This window comes from Mytilus galloprovincialis, chromosome 7, assembly GCF_965363235.1.
Source record: "Mytilus galloprovincialis chromosome 7, xbMytGall1.hap1.1, whole genome shotgun sequence".
Lineage (NCBI taxonomy): Eukaryota > Metazoa > Mollusca > Bivalvia > Mytilida > Mytilidae > Mytilus > Mytilus galloprovincialis.
This window is the reverse complement of record NC_134844.1, coordinates 92,329,098-92,348,257: the sequence shown is the minus strand read 5'-3', so window position 1 is coordinate 92,348,257 and position 19,160 is coordinate 92,329,098. Positions and strand designations below refer to the sequence as shown.

Below are 19,160 nucleotides of genomic sequence, written 5' to 3'. Positions count from 1 at the left end.
GGTTGCTGCCCTCCAATTGGTAATTTTTAAAGAAATTTTGCCGTTTTTGGTTATCTTGAATACTATTATAGATAGCGATAAACTGTAAACAGCAATAATGTTCAGCAAAGTAAGATCTACAAATAAGTCAACATGACCTAAATGGTCAATTGACCCCTTAAGGAGTTATTGCCCTTTATAGTCAATTTTTAACAATTTTCATTAATTTGGTAAATTTATGTAAATTTTTACCAAATATAGTTCTCTGTTACTAATGGGCAAAGTTCATTATAGATATAATTGTAAGAAGCAAAATCGTTCAGTAAAGTAAGAACTTCAAACACATCACCATCACCAAAATACAATTTTGTCATGAATCCATTTGTGTCCTTTGTTTAATATGCACATAGACCAAGGTGAGCGACACAGGCTCTTTAGAGCCTCTAGTTCATAAATCTTAGTAATCTAATTCAAAAATCTTCTTCTCTCAAACTACTATGCCAAATTAATCCAAACTTGGCCACAATCATCATTGGGGTATCTTGTTTAAAAAATGTGTGGTGTGACCCTGCCAAGATGGCCACCATGTTAAAAATAGAACATAGCGGGAAAATGTAGATTTTGGCTTATAACTCTAAAACCAAAGCATTTAGATCAAATATGACATGGGGGTAAAATAATCTATAAGGTCAAGATCTATCTGCCCTGAAATTTTCAGACAAAACCCCTGACAACCTGTTGTTGGGTTGCTGTCCCAGAATTAGTAATTTTATGGAAATTTTGCAGTTTTTGGTTATTATCTTGAATATTATAATAGATAGAGATAAACTGTAAACAGCAATAATGTTCAGCAAAGTAAGATCTACAAATAAGTCAACATGACCAAAATTGTCAGTTTTACCCCTTAAGGAGTTATTGCCCTTTATAATCATTTTTTAACAATTTTCATAAATTTTTGTAAATTTCTGTAAATTTTTAGAATATATTTTCCACTGTAATTACTGGGCCAAGTTCATTATAGATAATTGTAGCAAGAAGAATGTCCAGTAAAGTAAGATCTACAAACACATCATGATCACCAAAACACAATTTTGACTTGAATTTATCTGTGTCCATTGTTTAATATGTACATATACCAAGGTGAGTGACACAGGCTCTTGAGAGCCTCTAGTTTATTGATCATACCAATTCTAATTTCATTGATTGAACCAGAGGGTGTAATTAAGTGGAAGGAAATCAAGGACAAAACATGCTGACAGACGGAAGCTTTCATATAAAGTGATAATAATAGTTATAACCATTTGAAAATCTGAGGTCTATAAATTTAGGGTTCATTTTTTCATGGCTGTCAGAGTAAAAATGTTTAAAAATATTTTCTAGCATGTTTTATTCCTTCCAAGCTTTTGAAAATGCATTAATGTCATTTGAAACCAGTTTTTTGAGATTTTAATATTATCGAAATTATTGAACAAATGCAAGCATTTATACTTAACTAAGGCTTGTATGCACATTTTTTTAAATTTCTTACAAATCTATGACATATTACCGACAAATACTATTTCATTCAGTGAATAATGTTCACATTAGCTAAGGCCACACCAATCATTTCCAATTTGATAAATAGTTCTTTGGACATTTACTCTAAAAAAAAAATGGGGCGAGCGAGCGATTTTTTTTTTTGTTTTTAAAATTTTTTTGAAAATGAGTTTTTGACAGGCGAGTGGTCTGCAAGAGGAGCGAGCGATATCTTTTATTTTAAAAAGTGTTACATGCTAGTTTTATCAAACAGAAAAAGAAGGAAAAACACTGATGTTTTGATGCATAAGGCCTGTTATCCCATTTGAATACATTATTCTGACTCTAATCAAACAACTGTAGACTCTTTCACCTTGCAGCAGGAAATATTTGAAAAAACCCTCTTAAATGTGACTTAGAAATGGCAATACCAATGACCTTCACAAATGTAAAGAGCACGAAAAACACATGACAATTATTAAATTGATACTTTCAGTTTGTAAGTTTTTGGTGAACAGCCTTTTTTGACAATGTTTCAGATTTTATTAAATTCCACCAAGGGCTGTTCCAAAAATAAATGTATGAGAAGAAGGGCACTTTTTATTTGACCCCACCATGTATACATTTTAAATTGGATTTAACATTTAAATGTTCAAGCAATCTTTCTTAAATACCCACCATCCATCAAATTTTAATACAGGTGCCTTCCTCCCCCCATATAATTAGTTTCCGGAAAGTCCCTAAACAAAACATTGGATTTTCTCATGGTTGAAGAAGGATATGTGTTCTCATCAAACTTAAGCTACTACTGTGAACTGTAAGATGCACCCTGGGAAGGAATACATTTTTAATGATATCACCTCGGATAGATTTTATTTTGATAGTAGGATTTTGACAGTATTAAAATTGCAGTCTTTTATTGATGTGGTCTATATACAACAAAGCATTTTTATACGACCGCAAAAATTGAAAATTGTTTGGTCGTATATTGGTATCATGTTGGCGTCAGCGTGGTCGTCGTCGTCCGCACTTTTTGGATTGATTTTAAAAGTTTTGGTCCCAACAGTTTAGGAATTAGGGGCCAAAAAGCACCCAAATAAGCATTTTCTTGGTTTTCGCACTATAACTTTAGTTTAAGTAAATAGAAATCTATGAAATTTTGACACAAGGTTTATGACCACAAAAAGAAGGTTGGGATTGATTTTGGGAGTTTTGGTTCCAATTGTTTAGGAATTAGGGGTAAAAAAAGGGCCCAAATAAGCATTATTCTTGGTTTTTGCACAATAACTTTAGTATAAATTAATAGAAATCTATGAAATTTAAACACAAGGTTTATGACCATAAAAGAAAGGTTAAGATTGATTTTGGTAGTTGAGGTCCCAACAGTTTAGGAATAAGGGGCCCAAAGGGTCCAAAATTAAACTTTCTTTGATTCCATCAAAAATTGAATAATTGGGGTTCTTTGATATGCCAAATCTAACTGTTGATGTAGATTCTTAATTTTTGGTCCCGTTTTCAAATTGATCTACATTAAGGTCCAAAGGGTCCAAAAATAAACTTCATTTGATTTTAACAAAAATTGAATCCTTGCGGTTCTTTGATATGCTGAATCTAAAAATCTACTTAGATTTTTCATTATTGGCCCAGTTTTCAAGTTGGTCCAAATCGAGGTCCAAAATTAAACTTTGTTTGATTGTTTGATTTCATCAAACATTGAATAATTGGGGTTCTTTGATATGCCAAATCTAACTGTGTATGTATATTCTTAATTTTTGGTCCCGTTTTCAAATTGGTCTTCATTAAAGTCCTAAGGGTCCAAAATTAAACTTTGTTTGATTTTAACAGAAATTGAATCGTTGAGGTTCTTTGATATGCTGAATCTAAACATGTACTTAGATTTTTGATTATGGGCCCAGTTTTCAAGTTGGTCCAAATAGTTAACAAAGGTAGCAGGGTTATAATTAAGTACGTCGGACGCGCGTTTCGTCTACATAAGACTCATCAGTGACGCTCAAATCAAAAATATTTATAAACCCAAACAAGTACAAAGTTGAAGAGCATTGAGGATCCAAAATTCCAAAAGGTTGTGCCAAATACGGCTAAGGTAATCTATGCCTGGGATAAGAAAATCCTTAGTTTTTCAAAAAGTTCAAAGTTTTGTATACAGGAAATTTATAAAAATGACCACATTATTGATATTCATGTCAGCACCGAAATCGAGGTCCAAAATTAAACTTTGTTTGATTTCATAAAAAATTGAATAATTGGGGTTCTTTGATATGCCAAATCTAACTGTGTATGTATATTCTTAATTTTTGGTTCCGTTTTCAAATTGGTCTACATTAAAGTCCTAAGGGTCCAAAATTAAACTTTGTTTGATTTTAACAAAAAATGAATCCTTGGGGTTTTTTGATATGCTGAATCTTAGCATGTACTTAGATTTTTGATTATGGGCCCAGTTTTCAAGTTGGTCCAAATCAGGATCCAAAATTATTATATTAAGTATTGTGCAATAGCAAGAAATTTTCAATTGCTCAATATTCAGCAATAGCAAGAAATCTTCAATTGCACAGTATTGTGCAATAGCAAGAAAATTTCAATTGCACAGTATTGTGCAATTGCAAGTATTTTCAATTGCACAGTATTGCGCAATATCAAGAAATATCTAATTGCACAATATTGCGCAATAGCAAGACATTTTCAATTGGAGTTATCTTTCTTTGTCTAGAATAGTAGTTGAATCAACTTAAATCATTGTTTTATACAATATACAATGTATATTCACATTTACTACCAACTGATAAACTAAAACAATCTTTACCATTCAGTGATAATAAGCACATTTTGTCGAGCCTGCAACTTTTGTTGCAGTAAGCTCGACATAGGGATAGTGATCCGGCTACGGCGACAGCGGCGTTAGCTCACTTCTTAAAAGCTTTATATCTTAGAAGGTGGAAGACCTGGATGCTTCATACTTTGTATATAGATGCCTCATGTTACGAAGTTTCCGTCAGTCACATGTTCAATGTCGTTGACCTCATTTTCATGGTTCAGGGACCACTTGAAAAAAAAATGTTTGTAATGTTGAATTCTCTCTTATTATAAGTAATAGGATAACTATATTTGATATGTGCGTACCTTGCAAGGTCCTCATGTCTGTCAGATAGTTTTCACTTGACCTCGACCTCATTTCATGGATCAGTGAACAAGGTTAAGTTTTGGTGGTCAAGTCCATATCTCAGATACTGTAAGCAATAGGGCTAGTATATTCGGTGTATGGAAGGACTGTAAGGTGTACATGTCCAACTGGCAGGTGTCATCTGACCTTGACCTCATTTTCATGGTTCAGTGGTTATAGTTAAATTTTTGTGTTTTTGGTCTGTTTTTCTCATACTATATGCAATCGGTCTACTATATTTGTTGTATGGAATGATTGTAAGGTGTACTTGTCTAGCGGACAGATGTCATGCGACCTTGACCTCATTTTTATGGTTCAGTGGTCAAAGTTAAGTTTTTGAGTTTTGATCTTTTTATCTAATACTATATGCCATAGGTCATCTATATTTGGTGTATGGAAATATCTTATGATCTTTATGTCAGTCACGCAGGTTTTATTTAACCATGACCTCATTTTCACGGTTCATTGCACAGTGTTAAGTTTTTGTGTTTTGGGGGGGCTGGAGGGTTCAATTTTTCTTATTTCAGATTTCATAAATAAAAAGAAAATTTCTTCAAACATTTTTTTGAGAGGATTAATATTCAACAGCATAGTGAATTGCTCAAAGGCAAAAAACAAATTTTAGATTTATTAGACCATATTCATTCTGATTCACAAACCTATGCTGTGTCAACTATTTAATCACAATCCAAATCTAGAGCTAAATCCAGCTTGAATGTTGTGTCCAAACTTTCCCAAACCGTTCAGGGTTCAACCTCTGCGGTCGTATTAAGCTGCACCATGCGGAGCATCTGATTAAATTTATTCTGCACAAGTTTCCCTGATTCTAAAGTATCTGAAGACCATCCACACTATATTACTAGGTCAATAAGGTTACACAACAGTTTCTCTAGGCCTGTCAATTTCTCCTTGCACTGTTCACACGATTTTGGTTTAGGTTTTTAAGGAAGTTCTACTGTTTTGTTTTTCATTAACACTGCAAACACATTTTTTAGGGGGACCTCTTGGTATTTCTTTTATTTTTTTTTGATCGGAGGGTGTTCTTCTATCTATTTCAAAATTCACAGATTTCCAGTTTAACTCTCCCAACACCGAAATATACAAGTCAGCGCCAACATTGATAGATGTAGTCCGAAATTACTCTGACGTCCAACGGCTGTTTTGTCAGACAAGCATCAGCCCCAGTAATATCTGACAATGATAGGTGATGCCGACGGCTGTTGTCGAATTTGTATGTGTTTGATATCAGCAAACGAAATATTGACAGACTTTACCCTTTTGGCTTCATCAAAGATATATTCGATGGGTAAATGATGATGAACAACGGATAGCCGTTTGTTCAATGAATTTGCCTGTCCTCGGCATTGAGCCGAAACCACAACAACTGATGGCTTGACATTTAGTTTTTAATATTTCCTATAACTTTTTATTGATTGGTCACACGTGGTTTTGAACCTAGATTTGATTATATGCAAAAAGAAAGCATCAGTGAGAAAGAAAAAGATTTCAAGGCAAGGCTAATTTCGAAGCGGCATGCAGACCAAAAAAATACGAAAGCGGTAGTTTTTTTTGTTTGTTGAAAACTTCATTTCTCAAAAACAGGAGCAGGAAAATCCATAGAACTATAAATCAAATATTAATAAACTTTCAAGTGTTTTGCTATAGTTTACTGGATCGTGAAATTAATAAACAATAAAAACAGAGCACATGCAAAACGTGAAAAATAAGTGAATTTTATATTATATTCATGTATTTTATTTTCAGTATTCTTACAACACTGGGTCAACTGTATCCTTACCTATTGTAAGGCAGTATATACAGCCATTCCAAAGATTTTGTTTGTTGCTACTCATAAAGACAAAGTACCAAAGGTAAGTGAACTAATTGTAGCTGATATAAAGGCATTCTTTAGATAATGTTAGCTGGTCTGAAGTCATACGTTAGATAATGTACTCTCGTATTAAGGCACGCGTTAGATAATGTACTCTCGTATTAAGGCATGCGTTAGATAATGTACTTTCGTATTAAGGCATACGTAAGATAATGTACTTTCGTAATAAGGCATACGTTAGATAATGTACTCTTGTATTAAGGCATACGTTAGATAATGTACTCTCGTATTAAGGCATACGTTAGATAATGTACTCTCGTATTAATTAAGGCATACGTTAGATAATGTACTCTCGTACTAGAGAAAACAACACAAGCGACATAAGTATCTACTGTATACATTAAATGTAACTTAACAATGGTATTTGTACGTATGAAGCGTCAACTTCATGTTATTTATACCTTTCAAGCGTCATTGTAACATACATTGTACGCATGAAAGTGAAAATTATAAATTTGGATTGTCTTTCTTTTCCCAAAATCGTTAAAAAGGTGAAAACTTATGTATTACGAACTTAATCACTGACTGCATACGTAAGATGTTAAGTCGGTGATTGTTTTTACAGATATATATATTTTTTTGACAGTATCTTTTAATTTAAGTTGACATTTGTTATACATTTTTTTCCAAATTGATTATTTAAGTTTTCGGTGAAGACAAAATTTGTATTTTTACAGTTGTTCCGTTAATGTGCAATGTCATTTGTCAACCGATGAACATTTATTTAGATTACTAAAGGATCTTTGTAGAGTCCCCTGTCATCAATTCCAATCTTTTTATTCTCTTTCATGCAAAAAGAGCAAACAACTATATGAAAAGTAAATTTGCAGAAATTTCAGTCAAACACTGGTACACGATTTCATATTACATTCATTTTTTTATAGTCTAAGAGTAAAGCCATTTTCAATTAATATTTTATAGTGCGTCTTTTCAATTGTAATGTTATACTGCTGTATCAGTTTTAGAATGAAGGTTGGCGCCTGTTAAAACGTCCAAACTCGCAGCATATATTATATGCACCTGTCCTAAGTCAGGAATTTAAGTCAGGAACAGTGCTTGTCGTTTGTTGGTATGTTTGATAAATTTTTCTCGTTTAAAATAATTAAAAAAAAAAAGATGAGGTGTGATTGCCAATGAGACAACTCTTCACAGGAGACCAAATGACACAGAAATTGATAAAAATGGTTACAGTAGAGCCTTCATCAATGAGCAAAGCCCATACCGTAAAGTCAGCTATAGAAGGCCCCGAAATGACAAATGTAAAACGTTTTACAATTCATAAGAAAAAGTAACGTCCTAATTAATGTACAAAAAAAATGAACGAGAAACAAATATGTAACACGGCACCAAACGACAACCACTGAATTACAGGCTCTAGACTTGGGGCAGGCACATATGTACGTAATGTGGCGGAATCCCAACCCTCCCCTAACCTGGAACAGTGGTTTTATGGTACAACATAAGAACGAACTGTAAAAATCATTTGAAAAAGGCTTATCTGTAGATATTCGGTCTCAACAGTATTTCATGTACATTGTAGAAACCCGCAAATATATTTGCTCTTCTCTTTATTTCATAGCAACGTTATGTTACATATTCATATATGGCTTTTAAAGCCAAGACGCAAAGATATGCTGATTTAGTTTAAGTTTGGTTAAGTTTAATTGGTAATTAAACTAAATTGATTTGTATGGGACTTGTGCCTAATTAGCTATAAAACATTTTGTTGATTGATATAGATCGTTAATCATCTAGTGTTAACTAGATATATAAGTCCCTGACCTGTGAAGTGGAGCTGTACTGTAGGAGACTTTATTATATTGGTTTGTCTGTCTTGTAGTCTTTTTTGTCTGTCTGTCTGGTGGTCTTGTTTGTCTTGTCTGTCTGGTGGTCTTCTCTGTATATCTGTGTGGTGGTCTTGTCTGTCTGTCTGTTTGGTAGTCTAGTCTAGCTGTCTGTCTGGTGTTCTTGTCTGTCTGTCTGTCTGTTTATCTGGTGTTCTTGTCTGTCTGTCTGTTTATCTGGTATGTCTGTCTGTCTGGTGGTCTTGTCTGTCTGTATGGTGGTCTTTTCTGTCTATCTGGTGGTCTGGTCTGGCTGTCTGTCTGTCTGGTTGTCTTGTCTTGTCTGGCTTGCTGTCTGTCTGATTGTCTTGTCTGTCTGTGCCTGTTTTGTAGTCTTGTTTGTGTGTCTGTCTGGTTGTCTTTTTTGTGTGTCTGTCTTGTGGTCTTGTTTGTGTGACTGTTTGGGGATCTTGCCTGTCAGCCTGTCTGTCTGATGGTCTTGTCGGTGTGGTGGTCCTATTTGTCTGTATATCTGTCTTTCTGGTGATCTGATCTGTCTGTTTATCTGTCTTTCTGGTGGTCTATCTGGTGGTATCGTCTGGCTGGCAAATGTCCATGATAAAATCCAGATCATGTTCGAATTTGTTTGGGTCCTATGTCTGGTTTGACCGAGTAATTCTCTTATATGCTGGATACTGTCCACGCTAGTCTGTGTCCACACTTGTTTCATTCGATATTTCATAAACGTATTTGCAAGAAATTCTTCCCCAAAAATACCTTCGTTATTTATATGTTCAACCTTACTGTGGATACTCGTTTAAAGAGATGTTTGGTAGAATATGGCAAGGAGATAGCAACTCAGATGTTCCGTTATTTTTCTTTCTAATGTTAACATCATAGAAGGAACGAACCATCTTTTTACGTGTTTATATATTTGGTGCGGAGTGGCATTTTAATTCGTACAGACAATTTGATGAAGTATATATATGAAGCCAACAAAAATAAACTTTTAAAAAAATCCTTTGTTCAACCACGAAAGATGAATAAAGAGATAACTGTATTGTATTTGAAGCTTTAAGGACGTCCATCGGTAGTTTTACTGTCGCAAATTTAGTTTACCTGGCGACGCGGAGCGGAGACAGGTAAACGGGTATTTGCGACAGTAAAACTACCGATGGACGTCCTTAAAGCTTCAAATACAATACAGTTATCTCTATTCTAATGCAAATCGAGTTCATATTGAATTTCAATCATTATTTCAGTCTTAAACGTTCATTAAAGAAAATTCCGCGAAAAGATGTTATCTTCTTTGGTCCCTACACTAGGTGACGTCATAGGTATGCTTCCGGCGTCAAACATAAACACCGGGCGTTTTCTGGAATATAATAAAATTTGATAAAAAGAAGATTTTAAAGTGCAACATGTGAGTTTTTTGGCTTATTATTGTAGAAACTACATGTCAATACATTCAGCAATTCAAAATGTCGGCTTCCTTAGTTACAGACAAGGAGATAGAGAATTTTACGCTTACTGTCATCCAATCAGAACCATGGATACAAAATAATTGCATTAGATATACGACACATTTATATGTTGGCGTGAAGTTTTGTATCAACCATAAACATTTAATATCTTTTGATTTTTTATAATTTCACACAAATGTTGATTCTGACTTGACTATAAAGTATATCTGAAGGTTTTTTTTCCGGAGAAAAAAAACCCCTTCAAAATACTAGTTTTGATAACTGTACGTTAAACACAACTTTAAATTAGAGATACAACCTATTTTGGTTTGAAAATCGTGGATTGACGGTCAACAAAGAGAGATGATATTTGTATTTTGAGATTTTTTATTTCGATTATAATAGTTTAATGATAATGTGCTTTGACTTAATAATTAACCCTTGGCATTTTAAACAAAGTACAACAGATGTATAGCAGTGTCTCCAGTTATTGAATCCTAAACTGGATATCAGCTCTTTATACCTTCCTTTGTTTCCATTAATTACGATTATTTTTCTTAAGGTTTAATGGTCAATAATTTTAAGTTACCAAAATCACTATAAATACTAAAATATCGAAACTGCTTTTTCAAGTTGAAGACGTGCATGCACGCTTAAAGGTCGATTAATTATGCACTGACAAAATCTCTATTTTGGAAAGAAAAAGGCAAGGGAATTAAAACGAGAAAGCAAACATGTGCGAACCAAACACAAATATTATAAACAGCAACAAAGTCAAGCACTGAGTAGCATATGACCGAGCATAAATTATGGCGGTGGACAAACATGTTTACCGACTCAAAATGCTCTTCTAAGTTTAGAAAGTGATGCAACAGCAGTCGGTAAAAATCAATTTAAAAAGACAGTTGCAACAATTCACACTAAATAACTCGTAAGAAATAGTCTAAGCTAGGACATAGATTAACGATCTGAGATATTAAAGCCCGGGATGAAGAAGTATGAAAAAAAATGAAAGACGAAAACATTCCAAAAAAGACCACACCAGACTATAAAGCATAAAACTATCCATTAATGGCATTGGGCTGTATCTGGTTTTTGATCGGTTTGTTTCTTATAAACAAATAGACTTTCACGTACAGTATCAATTAAGATTGTTTTAATTGTGGTAACAGTCCAATGTATTCATGATTCCCTAACTGAAAATAAACGTTTTTCCTATGTACAACAATGTTGTCTTAATTCAAATATCCTAATTAGATTAACAAAAATATGAAGATAATGGCGAAATTATAGCTGAATACATTTTGATATGGTTTGGTTTTTTTTGAAAAAGGGAGACAATTCAATCTCAAATATAGTCTTAATTGTGATTTATTAAGTATACTTTATGTATGACGTTAGTAAAGTCAGATATCGAGAATTCTCTACTAAGGCATACGTTAGATAATGTACTCTCGTATTAAGTCTTACGTTAGATAATGTACTCTCGTATTAAGGCATGCGTTAGATAATGTACTCTCGTATTAAGGCATACGTTAGATAATGTACTCTCGTATTAAGGCATACGTTAGATAATGTACTTTCGTATTTAGGCATACGTTAGATAATGTATTCTCGTATTAAGGCATACGTTAGATAATGTACTCTCGTAATAAGGTATATGTTAGATAATGTACTCTCGTATTGAGGCATGCGTTAGATAATGTACTCTCGTATTGAGGCATGCGTTAGATAATGTACTCTCGTATTGAGGCATACGTTAGATAATGTACTCTCGTATTGAGTCATACATTAGATAATGTACTCATGATTAAGGCATACGTTAGATAATGTACTCTCGTATTAAGGCATACGTTAGATAATGTACTCTCGTATTAAGGCATGCGTTAGATAATGTACTCTCGTATTAAGGCATACGTTAAATAATGTACTCTCGTATTGAGTCATACGTTAGATAATGTACTCTCATATTAAGGCAAGGGTTAGATAATGTACTCTTGTATTACGGCATACGTTAGATAATGTACTCTCGTATTAAGGCATGGGTTAGATAATGTACTCTCGTATTAAGGCATGGGTTAGATAATGTACTCTCGTATTAAGGCATACGTTAGATAATGTACTCTCGTATTAAGGCATGCGTTAGATAATGTACTCTTGTATTAAGGCATACGTTAGATAATGTACTCTCATATTAAGGCATGGGTTAGATAATTATGTACTCTCGTATTAAGGCATACGTTAGATAATGTACTCTCGTATTAAGGCATACGTTAGATAATGTACTCTCGTATTAAGGCATGCGTTAGATAATGTACTCTCGTATTAAGGCATGCGTTAGATAATGTACTCTTTTATTAAGGCATACGTTAGATAATGTACTCTTGTATTAAGGCATACGTTAGATAATGTATTCTCGTATTAAGGCATACGTTAGATAATGTACTCTCGTATTAAGGCATGGGTTAGATAATGTACTCTCGTATTAAGGCATACGTTAGATAATGTACTCTCGTATTAAGGCATGCGTTAGATAATGTACTCTTGTATTAAGGCATACGTTAGATAATGTACTCTCGTATTAAGGCATGGGTTAGATAATGTACTCTCGTATTAAGGCATGGGTTAGATAATGTACTCTCGTATTTAGGCATACGTTAGATAATGTACTCTCGTATTAAGGCATGCGTTAGATAATGTACACTTGTATTAAGGCATACGTTAGATAATGTACTCTCGTATTAAGGCATGGGTTAGATAATTATGTACTCTCGTATTAAGGCATGCGTTAGATAATGTACTCTTGTATTAAGGCATACGTTAGATAATGTACTCTCGTATTAAGGCATGCGTTAGATAATGTACTCTTGTATTAAGGCATGCGTTAGATAATGGAAAATGATCTATAAACATTCTTTACATCACTTATTTACACAAACAATTCAGCAAAATTGCAACATAATCTACGAAAATGAGAGCTGTCAATCAAACTAATTCATTTTATGTATGACATAATAACTACTGTCCCTACTGTGACAAGGTTGCAGAGGGGATAATACTAACTGTTGTGTGGTATAGGTGTTAAAATTAGTGAATTAATGTAACCACTTATTAAGGGCAATACTTTTTGTTATGAAGTTTCATTAGCTTTGATAGATAGTGCTACGAATGAGCAATACACGTTGTACCTTTGATGCATAAGTAACCATGAAGTAAAATTGATATGTAAAATCTTTAAATCATTTGTCAAACCTTCAACATTCGCTTGATATGTCCATTGTAATGGTAATTGTTTAATAATAAACCAAACTTAAGGTAAAAATGTTTTTGTCAAAAAATTATGTTACACAAATGTATGGACAAATATCAGACCACTTGTGGATGAAGCATCGTTTCATACAAAAGTCTAGAGTCAAAGGTCAAAATCACAGCAGCAGATTGACATTCAGGCATTTTTGTTGTTAGAATAAAACAGAAAAAGGCGAATTTATGTTAATAGAGAATACCTATAAATGATATGACATCATGGATTTAATTGCACCAGATGCACAATTCTACAATGTCTCTTTACTGATGCTAAGGGTTCAAATATTTTAAAATCAAGAATTTTTTACAGACTTTAAAGATAGGATTTTACCAACAAATTGAGAAACTCGAGCTTTTTGCAGTCCAATAACTTAAGTTTTAATCATGACACAATGGAAATCAGTTTCAATATTGACGTATTTCACTGTTACTGTTATAATGTTATGATCTTTATTTGTTTGGAAAATGTACCAGAATGTTGTTTCTGTGTGAAAACTTCAGAAAAATCTATATCCAGTCCCCTTCCAAAATGTTGTTTCTGAAAAAAGTTATGGAGGTGAAATCAAATATTCAAAATTCCATTAATATGCTGTTTTTGAGGATTAATCCATGATTCGTTGGAAAATAACACTTTATATCGAGTATGTACAATACCTAAGAACACTTAACATATTTTAATGTAATCACATAATCCGCCCTTATTTAGTTTTTCATTCAATTGTTTAAGAATATTAAACATGTCCAAGATCATCGACTTTTTATTTTGGATTAATGGATTCAGTGATAAATTTGTTTTACATGAACTGAGTCAGTGCATACTTTGCATTTCACCATATAATCTTATTACTCTCTGTTCTTCTGTATTTCTTAATAGGAGGATATTGAAACACGGCGTACAGAGTTATATAGTGGAGTAGAAGAGTTATTTAAAGACCATGACGGACGAGGACATCTGGTCATCGACAACAAATTATTTGTTAATGCCACAGACAACACAGATCCAGAGATCGACGTCCTTAAGAAAGCAATCACAGATCTTACCTTTCAACATCCTTGTTGGGGAGAGGAAATGCCCAATGCCTCTGTTCCCCTTGAACTTGAGATTGCTAACTTGGTAGCAAAGGGGAAACAAGTATTGTCTTTGAGAGAAGTTGAAGAATTGAATTACATCAGCAAGGTGTCCGTCTTGTCTAATGAAGAGCTGAGAGATTTCCTAAAATTTCACCACTCACTTGGGAAATTAATCTATATTGATACCCCACAGTTGAGAAGTTATGTGATTATCAGTCCGCTACTTCTGGTCGAAGTGATGAGATCCTTTGTTACAGGTATTATATGATATAATATCCACTTATATACTCTTCATGGTCATCAAACACAGCCAGGTGTCTATATAACATGCTAATAATCTCTTTTTTTGCCTTAGGCTAGATAATTGTCATATTTTTTCTAAAGACTATAAAGAATAAAGACTTGCAGTCATAAAAATTTCTGAAAAAAATTCTCATACTCTGATTCAGAAATCAACCAATTGTAATACTAGATATGATGTTTGAGGGAGTACAAATGAAAGTTTTATTACTAAAAGGCCTGATCATGCTGATATTAACACATTTTTCCACAACCACGGATAAGAAAGTGAAAATAAGACATGCTCACCTGATAATTGCAGATTTTGAATGTCAAAAAATGTTCTTCTCTGAAACTACAAAAACAGTTGCAACCACATCTTCATTGGAGTATCTGTTCTAAAGAGTATGTGTTTTTTTTGTATGGCTCCAATCAGTAAATCAATTGGCTACCAAATAATACATTAGGTTAAAATGTGTCTATCATGTTAATGGTCTCAATATGTTGAAGTACGTATTATAGATAGGGAAAATATAACAAGGTCAAATATGATCACAAAGTTAAGATCTAAATACTTCCTGTCTTTATCCTAATTAACAGATCACCCCTAGAAGGAGTTTTTGTCATTACGTAAGGTTTCTCAACTTTTTATCATGTCTTTTTACAGACTGTCTATTTAAATCAAAACTGTCTGTTAGACAATGTCTTATAGGAGTAATTGTCCTTAAATGGCAAATGATAACAGTCTGTTGTTTTTATTTGTTTGCCTATTAAGTTAAAAAATTATAAAAGAAAAATGGAAACATAAAAGCCGACATGCTCATGCATGCAGCCAGAGAAGATTTACAAATAAAGCACTCGTTTCATTATCATGAGGTACTTTTAAAACTCTTTTAATTTTTAATTTGATTCAATTTAACTTTACAGATATTGCCTTCTGGCCAAAGAAAGGTCTTATAAGAAATACTTTTGAAAGGATGTCAGCGAGTGGTATAATACAAAGAAAAGATCTGTATCTTATTTGGGAACAAAAGCACTTCAATAAAATATCACCCTACAAAGAGTTCATATTTGATATGCTTATCCACCTTGATATTCTATCAGAGCAGCGTAGGTATGATATTGCTACGGGAAGTCGGTTACCAGTGGAAAACTTCTTTGTTCCCTGTATGTTCACTCAAAGAAATGACACAAGATTCATGACCCATGAATGTACACAAGAAAAAGCCATCAGTCTAGCTTTTGTTTTCAAAGGGACAATAATACCACCAGCCTTACCAAATCGTCTCATTAGCGCATGTCTCAGTATGTGGACCGTGAAGACATATGAAGGAAAACAACTCCTGTTTTCAGGGTTCATTGGATTATCATTCGATAAAGCACATGATATTGTTGTATGTGTTGAAGGCAACAAGATATTGCTCTACATAGTCCACGAAACCTCCAATGGACTGATTGTACCAGATATAGCCACTGGTATCAAGGAATGCATGTATACAACATTGCAGAGAATCTCAGAATTCTATAAGTCCACAGTCCAGGCCACATCTATCAGCCAAAAACTACCCTTCCACATTGAATATATATGCTCCAGGTTAGAATGCCATATAACTGAAGAGGCAGCATTCACAACTGATGAATGGATCTGTAATAAACATCAGATTGTACATACTAAAGACAAGTGGAATATTTGGAATCAAGATCAGGTAAATTAGAACTATTAAGTTGAAAGTATATGATAAATTCTTGAATCAACTCATAGAGTGCTGACTTGCAGTTTGATTATGCAATCTCCAAAAATAGAAAACAACATGTTAAATAAAATAAAATTACAAACATACAAGCTAAATTCCTGTGTGACTGATCTTACAAGAATATTTGCGTGTTACATACCTCACAAGGGAACATAACAAAAGTACAAGCTTTTCTCCGTATGTCACTAATGAATTCTGGGATTGAAAAATATTGTGAGCATTACCATGATTACTAGTTACAGGGTTAAGACGTATTCGCAAAGTTGCAAAACGTAGCAATTGTAATGTTTGTTTTACATTAGGGTCTACCAATGCAAGTCATAGGTCTGTTTTTATTTTGAACCATAATATTTTTTGTTGAATAAAATAGGATTTGAGGTTAAATGCCAATGATACAGTAATTACAAATCTAACCAAACTATTTCGAGAACGCACCATACAGACCAACAAAATACAAGTGTCTATGCAATATGTATAATTATCTTAGTTACACCAAGTCTACAACGTTGTGTAAAAAGTAAAGAAGGAATCAAAATGGGTAACATTAACCAAAACTAAGGTGTATAAGTCCCCCACACAATATGTAGGTATCTGTATGACTTGTGCCCCAATTTAAATAATTGGAAGGCTAAACAACGATTAAGTTGAAGAGCAGTGAACAACAAGTATTCCATAAAGTTTTGCGTAGAAGCAAACAAAAACTTTAAAAGGAAGTTGTCAGCACACTATGTTTATAATTTCAATTGTGTGTTATGACCGTTTTGATTGTTAATAGCTTTGATAAGGAGTAGGTTTTTTTAGGAGTACATGATTAGTGATTGTTTACTGAGTTGACAATAACAGCTGTACGTATAGTAGATATGTTACATGCCATTGTTTGGCTCATAATGGATGGGTAACCCTCACATTATAAACAATAGGACTAATCATTGTTGATTATCACCCTGAAACAAATTTGCAATAGTTGTAAACATGTAAAATCAAATAGACAGGCAATGCTAACAATTTAACCATCACTATGAATAACTCAAGTCTTAACCTCATACTGTTGTATCCATTGTTTTTTGTAAATACTAATTTTTGTATCCACCAATATTGTTTTCAGGCAAAAGAAGAATGTGAAATAAACTGTCAAGGTAAATCGTACATAATAAGTACTTACTGATGTATAAAATATTGTAAATAGTTTTGTATACGTCCGTTTACGGGACATAGTGTGGCATATCGTTGTCTGTCGTCAACATGTTGGACCAGAACTCAAAAACGCTTTAGTCAATGTTGCATGAAACGTTATTGAATTGTTTATAGCTATTGACTTCCCTTTAAATCTTTTAAGATTTTATGTTTCCGAGTTATGGGGTTTTATTCATAGAAAAAGTGTGATTTTTCAGTTTTAGGACAATAACTCAAAAACACTTTCATTAATTTGGAAAAAAAAACTTTGATGAATTGTTTATATCTATTGATGTTTGCAAACAATATTAAGGCATCTGAAGCAGAATTAAATACACTGACCCCTCAGTCGAGTATCCTAGTAGTAGTACCGGATTCTAAATTGGAATTCAGAGTCCTTATTGAGGACAGTGTAAATACATTTTTTGAAACATCTTCCAAATTCATTTATTGATATTTTATGCATAACATAGTGAGTAGGGGGATAAATATACATGTACACTTTTTTAGGTAAAGAATTTATTAGGGCCCCGCCTTTAGGCTGGTCGCCCTATAGTGATCAGTCTGTCCGTCCGTCCGTCCATCCGTTCGTAACACTTAAACTTTGTGTCCGCTCCATATCTAGAGAACCATTATGATTTCATACTTTATACTTTACATGTTTATTAACCACCACCAGAGAGCGTGTCATGATGTATGTACAACTTCCTAGGTCAAAGGTCAAGGTAACAAAACTTTGGTTTTAGTTGACAACCCTGTGTCCTGTGGTGAAGATCGTGTCCGCTCTATATCTTTAGAACTGTTATGATTTCAAAGTTTATACTTGACATGTATATGAACCAACACCAGAGGGTGTGTCATAATTTATGAACGACTGCCTAGGGCAAAGTTCAAGGTCAAAAACTTTGGTTTCAGTTGACAACCCCATGTCCTATGGTAAAGATTGTGTCCGCTCTATATCTTGAGAACCGTTATCATTTCAAAGTTGATACTTGACATGTTTATAAACCAATATCAGAGGGTATGTCATAACTTATGTACAATTTCCTAGGTCAAAGGTCAAGGTCAAAAACTTTGGTTTCAGTTGACAACCCCATGTCCTATGGTAAAGATCGTGTCCGCTCTATATCTTGAGAACCGTTATTATTTCAAAGTTTATATTTGACATGTATATAAACCAACACCAAAGGGTGTGTCATAATTTATGTGCAACTTCCTAGGTCAAAGGTCAAGGTCCAAAACTTTGGTTTCAGTTGACAACCCCATGTCCTATGGTAAAGATCGTGTCCGCTCTATATCTTTAGAACCGTTATCATTTCAAAGTTTATACTTGACATGTTTATAAACCAACACCAAAGGGTGTGTCATATTTCATTTACAACTTCCTAGGTCAAAAGTCAAGGTCAAAAACTTTGATTTCAGTTGAAAAACCCATGTCCTATGGTAACGATACAATTTTTTAATGCACATTATTCACAGCGGGGCGCACAGAGATTGCTCCCATCTCAATGATATCTAGATTGGTAGTTATTTGGTATAGTTTGAAAGGTAAAAAAATGAGTATGTCTGAAGCTGTCAAACTTACCTACAGACCTCTTTAAGGTAGATTAACTGTCATCTTGATGTCATATAGTGGTAATAAATAGGTTCAGTTATTTGCGTGAATCTGCAAATTTTGAAACATATTTGCGAATTATTGGTTTTACTGTTTCTTGGAATAAAGAAAAATAAGTGATTTGTTGCATTATTCAGTTCAGAATAATTATC

General features: G+C 33.6%; 1 protein-coding gene across 1 annotated transcript in view; it reads left to right on the top strand.

Annotated features, from left to right (window-relative positions):
* Positions 1-19,160, top strand: part of LOC143084318 (uncharacterized) — an 80,610-nt gene that overhangs the window by 49,007 nt on the left and 12,443 nt on the right. The window contains exons 7-10 of the mRNA XM_076260730.1: positions 6,437-6,543; positions 13,991-14,444; positions 15,394-16,172; positions 17,326-17,356. Of these exons, the coding sequence (XP_076116845.1) occupies positions 6,437-6,543; positions 13,991-14,444; positions 15,394-16,172; positions 17,326-17,356 (1,371 nt within the window). The remainder of the gene's footprint in view (positions 1-6,436; positions 6,544-13,990; positions 14,445-15,393; positions 16,173-17,325; positions 17,357-19,160) is intronic.